Here is a 7,547-nt window from a genome sequence, read left to right as displayed (position 1 = left end):
GGGGCCCCGTCCCCTCTGCTCACAGCGGTGGGTCCCCCGCTCCGCCTGCTGGCGCCAGGTGCTGTCTGCAACCAGGGGATCCTGACGTTTCTTCCTCACTGGCTCAGGCACCTACCTGTAAGCTCGCCCCTGGCCGTGAGGGGGAGCGGTGCACAGCGCCGAGTGCTCCGGGGGCCCTTGTGTCCTGCGCATGGCCCAGAAGCAGCGTGGGAACCACCAGGCCGAGTGTGCAGGACCGAGGGGTGTGACCTGGGACTGACTGGGCCCCTCGGATAGGTGACTGGAGACGGGTCCCCCAATGTGGACTGCACTGGCCTCCAGAATTCTGACTCAACTGTAAGAGAAAAGGAGAAATCTCAGTTAATGAAACATCTTTGTGGGATGTGGGACTTAAAATAGAAATTAAGTTGAATCGCAGGAGAATGAAGTTTCTCTCTTGTCCACCTTAGTTTAGCGGCTGAGATTTATGCGGCAACAGAAATCACGGGTTTTGTAATACTTTACGTAAAGTGCTACGTGACGTATTATTTCACCAGACCCATTCAGTTAGAAATCTAATTACTCATTACATAATGAATTCACTAGTTCGCCATATCAAGATTTTTACATATCCTATTAACTTTATCCTGAATATCAATCCTAAAAAATTATCCATCCTATAAAAAAAACTAAGAAAAAGAATCTGCTGAGGACACACAAATATTTAATAAGCATGTGAAAAGTCATCGACTGCATGAATAATCAAGGAAATGTACACGAAAGCAAGGAGAGGAAATGCATTTTTGCCTCTCAGAACAGCAATGAGAAAGGCTGATCGGATACTGTATGAATGAGAGTTTGGCACCAAAAAAAGGCCAAAACGTCCCCTTAAAGACTGTTGCTGACACTGGCAACGTGTACGGTATTTCTGGGCCGTTTCAGACACACCGTTAGCTCTATGTTTGTGCTAGCGATTCCTGCTCCCAAATCTGTGCTCGGGGCGCTCGCACCCCGGGCAGGTGGAGGACCGGCCGCTCACTGCACCCTGCTCTCAGCAGCGTAGCGCCGTCCGGGAGAAGCACCGCCACCTGTGTGACAGCATGTGGCCACGTCTCCACCGAGCAAGGCCGTGGGAGGGGGGAGGGAGGGAGCCGTGGAGGGGGGCGGCAGGGCAGAGGGAGCTGCCACTATCGCAGGCGCATGTCTTTAAAGCAGGGACAGTTTAAGTCCCAAACTAGCCACTACCAGGACCTCTGGCAAAGCGCTTCAGTTTCGAAGTGGTGATAACCAAGGCACTCATCTCCCGGAGGTGACACAGCTAACGCACAACAGCAGACAACGGCTAAGGCTAACCAAGCTTTCTTTTGTGAAAGGGCTACTGCCAGGTGCTTGTATAATGCTAGTTTTGTGGTTAAGGAAGCAAATTCCACTGACATGCGCACAGATAGGTATATAGCAGGCCCTTAAAAAAGAGGAATATGAATACTGAGAATCAGTGACTTGAAAAAAAAAAACCCTCCTTTATGCAACTTTATATCTTCCATAATACCCTGAAGCACACATTCAATTTAACTCAATTAAACACTTATCAAAACAATTACCATGTGCTAAGTATCGGGTAAAGAAGGGCGTGCACTTACCGCCAGATGAAAAGGATGAAAAGGGTCACAGAGACCTTCAAAGTTCAGAGGATGAGCAGGACTGCTTTCATCTGCAGACAGGCCCCAGGGCTGTAAACCGCAAGAGCAGGGACCTCACCTTTTCTCTGTATTTCTAACGTGTACTGTGTCAGTGTCTGATTATAGCAGGGGCCAAATAAATATCCCTCTAATTAAATGAATTAAGGAATAAAAGAAAAAGTGAACGGGGGTTCTCCTCTTCCGTCTTTTGGTCGTCCTAGGACTTATCGAACTAATTTTTATTTGTGTTTACTGTCTCTACCTACTGCTGGGACACAGGCTCCAGGAGAGAGAGACCTGTCTGGTTTGCGTCACCTTTGTCTTCCACAGGCTGCGACTGTGCCCAAACATAGTTGTTGAATCAGTGCTTATCTTGTCTTAAAACCTGCCAAGGGGAGAATCTCTGGAATTTTACTAGATAACCTCTCCAAAGCCACCTTCAGACAACTGACTTCTTGAAAGAGGCAACCACTTTTGGTTATTCTGGACCAACTGGAGCATCCTTCGCTGTAATCCTCAGGATGGGGTGTAGCAGCTGTGAACAGCCTGTTTCCCCATCAGTGCGTAGGCGTGCTTTCCTTCACGGAGAGTGCCTGCTCAGGAGACCTAGTTTTGGTGGGAACAAGCTGCTGTCACCCCTACAAGCCAGGTAACCAATCTCTTCAAGTCTCTGGCCCCCACAATGCACAGGGGACTGCCAGACCGACCGGGCCCTCCCTCAGGACAGGGCTGGGAGAACCAGAACAGTGAGCAGCCTGAGGACAGGAGCCCGTGGCCACCCAGAGAGCTTCCTGGGTGTTTTGGGGCCCAGTCTGTGATTTTCCTGAATAAAAAGACAGATCTCAATTCTGCCTGACCCTGATTCCTAGACTTTTTCTCCTCTGTATTCATAGCATTTGGTACATTTTATTTTGTCTAACCAAAATAAAATGTTTAACTTCATGTATGGAAAACAAACTCAATACTTTTAAAATTTAACATTTTAATTGGAAACAGTTCATGTGGTCTGTTCAACAAAAGCTCAGATGGACAAAGTGCAATAAACAGAATGAAATAGTACACCTAAGTCTCTGTTTAGACCACATGAAAAGACATCCAGGATATTTCAAATGGAAAATGCAAGCTACAGAATAATATTACAGTGAGAGTCCACTATCAAACATTGTTTCTAAACTATATATATTTATGTGGTAGATTATTTTTCTAAGTATGTTATTGTTTTAATAATACAAAAACAAAATTAATAATGTTCAAAACATTTATTTACTAAGTCACTTTTCAGGTTGATTAATGTTTAATGAAAAAAAATGTGGTATACAATGTACTTGTCTCTAGAAAAGAGTCTTATTTACAAAATAAGGATCAAAAGTATTTAAGTAAATGTAGGATTTAAAAAAAACATTCATCACGGGTTACAATACAAATAAATTTCCTAAAGACAACTCAAGTATCCAGTGAAGTCTAAGAGGTGAACCCAATCCCTTCAGTCATATTCAGAGAATCTAATGTGCATGCTTGCTTGCTGAGTCTTTGCCAGTCTAATCTTCTCAGCTTTGGTGATTAACTACAGAGAAAGAAACCAGAAATTAGAATGTACTGGATACCTAAAAACAAAAGACAATTATGACTAGAAAAACTTTACAACCATCAGCCTGAATAAATTTTTTTCAAAAGGGAGAGAGGTAGAAAAATAAGATAATTAAGCTTAGGTCAAATTAATCACAGAAAGAGCTGTCTAGATTTAGGTTTATTAAACATAATAGACATTCAACCTTTAGATGATCTAAAACTGTCCCAACTTTAGTTCCGCATTACTAAAAATTTTTCAACTAAAAATAGCCAGTCTGAGCTGGCAACTTTTTTTGACGTTTTAGGAGGGCTGGGGACCCGTATCTGTTCGTTGTTTCATATCCCCTTGGGCTTGGATGCTTCTTAAATGCCGTGTGGCTCTCAGTAACTGTACTGTGCTTGAGAATTACGTATTATTTGAATGAGACACTATATTTTGGGCTGAGTGCAACACAAAGGTTCTTACAAATTGCTTACAAATTTAAAAATTAAAATATCCCAAATATGGTTGTATTAAGACTATTTGTTACTCTCTAACATAAACACTTGAATATTTTTAAAGGCAAATGAAATTACCTGGAGTGCAGACGACCATTTAAACTGTCTAAACATTCCAAACGTTTTCTTGATGGAAAAATTTTTAATATTTTATTTAGCTTTGGAAAAATGAAAATCTTCTCTTAACAGATTCTAATGAGTAATTACTAACATAGTATCTTTAAAGCATTTGGTGACCCGTGGCCATTGACAGGAAGTCGCTTTAAGGTAAATGAAAAAGGCTGTTCTTCAGCGAGGTGAGTCAACAGGTAACTACCACACCACGTGCTCTTCACACATTTTATGACTTCTGTCTTTACCTGCTGACTATTTGACATATCAGTAATCTATAAAGTCCGTTTCGATAAAAACTAAAATCGAAATATGCTTTAAAAGCTAAAGAAAAACGAGAAGGGCCTCGGGCTGTCTCCAAGCAGCTACTGTCAAAGCTGGTCTTGCAAGAGTGCGTTACACTCTGCGGACAGATTTTTCCTGCAGCTTCTCGATCTTCTCTGAAAAGTCTTAATTTAATTTTCCTGGACTTTCATGTGTAAGGATATAAATGTAGGAAATCCGATTATTTTCCACCCATTCCTTTTAGTTCTGTATGAACTGACCGAGGCTTAGGGAACTAACTGTCCCCAGGACCCTACCCCATAACGTGAAAATGAAGAACCAGGATTTTTCTTAGTGCTTCTCTTTCACGCCGTCATGGCGCAACCCAGCAGTGCCGTGGCGATGCAGGCTGCGGGTCGGCGTGGTGCGTGTCACACCTGGGCTGCTACCCTTTCCCGACACGCGCCCGTGACCGAGGCGCTGGCTCCCAGCACTCCCGCTCCACTGTCCCAGCCCGTCTCCCCCACGGCCGCTGCGCTTTCCAGTGCTGTCATCCAGCCTTGCGGCTGCTGGCAAGCCCCGGGCTCAGCTCCACTGTCGCCTTCGCGGAGGGAGCTCCCAGACAACCCCCTCTGCAGCACCCACGTCACCGACCATGCTGCTCCCTGCAGCTTCAGGGAAGCGGGACCTTCCTGCCCACAGCCACTGCCCCAGCGGGGAGGGCAGTGGCCGACACCGATGGGCACGCAACTGCGTGAATCGGTGGGCTCACGGAAAAGCAGGCTGACAAACTGATCGCTCCACCCCCTCCTCGAAAGAGCCTGTGCAGTCTGTGTGGCCCGGTTTCCATTTCACGGCAGGAGCCGACCAGCCAGCTCCATAACTTCAGCGAAGATCTCGCCCTTGAAGACATTTCTAGTTACGAGGACGAGCCCGGCGTGCGACGGGAAATGGGGTCGGGAGAGCCCCACACTCAGCACGGAGCAACTCGCAGCTTGTAAAACTCCAACCCAATTAAACTCCCCAGTCAGTGTTTCCTGGCCTCACATTTAATCTTTGAAAATGGAATCTTCCCAAAAAACAAAATGACTAATTCCTAGTTTCACAAATATATAAAATTTAAATAAAATTACACACCAATTAAAAGATAAGTATTATTTAACAAAGTGACTTCATTTCGGGGCTGAGCTCTGGATTAACAATTTTAACATTTAAATAATCTCAAACTGGCTTTAAAATTAACACCTCACAGACCTGAAAGGCCCTCAGGAAGGAAGGGGGCCGCCCCCACCTGAGCAAATTGTCTGCATGCATGGAAACCGAATTAACAAAGACCAGTGGGAAACCTCCTCTCAAATCATCCGAAATTCCGATAACTCCAAGGTCAGTAACTCAAGGCTGATGAAAAACACTTGACTGTTAAGTTAAATTCAAAAAAATAATATTTTATACTAATACAATTCCAAATCAACAAACCTAGAACACAGAAGCATGACTTTTTAAGTGCTAACCAACAATAAAAAGGTGTATATCTTTTTAGATTTTTTTTTTTTTACAACATACATTTAAAAATTTTGGTAACAGTAATATAGTTACTATGTGCCCTATTTTGTTCTAAGCATTTCGAGAGGTAGTAACCTTTACAAGTACAATCATTTGTTTAAAAAAAAAAAATAACCTTCACCGCTCACTGGCAAAAATGATTTGATAACCTGTCAGTGAGAAACTTGCTTTAAATTATTTAATATATCTAAGCTTGTTTATATCACTTGTTGACCATTTTAGAGAAAAATAAAGCTTATCACCGCTATGGGAACACTATACACAAAGTCTCTCAATCTTATCTCTGGAGACTACTATCTTTAAACACCACTCTAAATACATTGTGTTTTTACCATTAAGACAATGTTTAAATAATCATTTACCACCTAACTACAAAACACACAGCAACCAGAAACACATTGCTTTAAGTTACATCTCTAGTTCAAAAAAGAAAACTCTAAATTAAAATCTTGTACCATTGTGGAGAAAATAATTCTGGTTTCGTGTATTACAGAGAAGTGTTTCCTCTCAACGTATGTCTTTGTTATGCACAGCAAAACCAAGGTTATGTTAGGGCTACGCAGTACTTCCAGAGACTGTCGGCCTCTGAAAAACGGCTAGAAAACAAAAACTCCACACTAAAAACAAATATGAATTGATTACCTTCTCAGTGCCTCTTTTCTTTTCTCGAGGCTGATTAAGTTTGGCCTGCCTGTCTACCAAAATCTTCTGCCAATATCTCTGTTCATGATCACCTTGAAAACAAACAGAAACATCGATCACCGAACATAAGGGAACGTATGAAGACATATTCGATGTGTTAAATGACCAATAACACAGCTAGAATAGCTGTCCAATTACATTCAGTGCTACTTGATCCATACAAAAGCATGAAAAAAAAATACTAGTTTCATTAGCAAAACTCAGAAAGTACAATCACCCCGCGATAAGAACTGTCCAAAAGGAAAATTCTATGAAGTTTTACCAGAAAGGATCTCGAGCTTCCAGGAGTGCTTCTTTTTAATGTCCGTGTGCGCATTTAACACTGCTTGGGCGTCCTCGGGAGTTTTAAACCTAGCATGGCATTCTGTGTCCCCTTCTAGCAAGTCCACGTAAACCACCTCTGAGACTGCTGCCAAAGTGTCCTGCATTAGTGTTCAGAAAGACATAACATGAATGAAAAACGTTTCATCGTAATTCTAAAGTTTTTCCAATGGCTGTGTCAGAAGCATTCTGTAAATAAGCCTTGCGAAGCTTAAAACGAGAACTGCCCGACCTCACACGTCTCTCCTAGAGTATTTACAAATGCTCTTTCAAACTAACAGGGACAGAGCTGAGAACCAGTTTAAACTAACGCCAACTAGAATCATAGCTTTCTCTCATTCAACCACACTGCTAAACCTTAACTAGGGTGGAACCGTCCCTACGGACAGCAGGACAGCAGGCCCGCAGGCCAGGGTGCCCGAATACCCCCGCCGCCCGCAATCAGGAAAAGGGGTTCCGAGTCTGCGTGCGGCTAGAACAAGGAATGAGAGCAAAACGAAAAGCCCCACACAGTCTGGGGGAGAAGGTGTGTTTCCACTAACCTGCACAAAACCACTTATGACTTGAAACGTGTAAAAATCACTCCACCTTTTATAACAACTCATGAAAAAAACAAGTTTCGTGAAACCTACAAAAACTCGAGGTTCCCAGGTGGATCTATGGGAACGTAGCCCAAAAGCTTTTACTTTCTGATAAAATAACTTAAGCAACTTCTGTACAACTCTTGGTCACTCAGCAAGAAAAAGTTCTACCTGGAAAGCCCGCTGTGAGGGCAAACTAATGAGATTCCTGCATTCCTCCTCATTTTTTTTTTCACAGCTGGTTCTACAGTTAATTCCATGCAATTTTTCAGGAATGTTG

General features: G+C 43.0%; 1 protein-coding gene across 1 annotated transcript in view; it reads right to left on the bottom strand.

Moving 5' to 3' along the window:
- Nucleotides 1-2,902: 2,902 nt before the first annotated feature.
- Nucleotides 2,903-7,547, bottom strand: part of LARP7 (La ribonucleoprotein domain family member 7) — an 18,276-nt gene continuing 13,631 nt past the window's right edge. Inside the window, 1 exon segment of the mRNA XM_025050901.1 lies at nt 2,903-3,222. Within this exon segment, the coding sequence (XP_024906669.1) occupies nt 3,142-3,222 (81 nt within the window). The 3' untranslated portion in view covers nt 2,903-3,141.

The sequence above is a fragment of the Pteropus alecto genome, unplaced genomic scaffold (assembly GCF_000325575.1).
Source record: "Pteropus alecto unplaced genomic scaffold, ASM32557v1 scaffold17, whole genome shotgun sequence".
Classification (NCBI taxonomy): Eukaryota; Metazoa; Chordata; class Mammalia; order Chiroptera; family Pteropodidae; genus Pteropus; species Pteropus alecto.
This window is presented reverse-complemented; position numbering and strand designations above follow the sequence as displayed.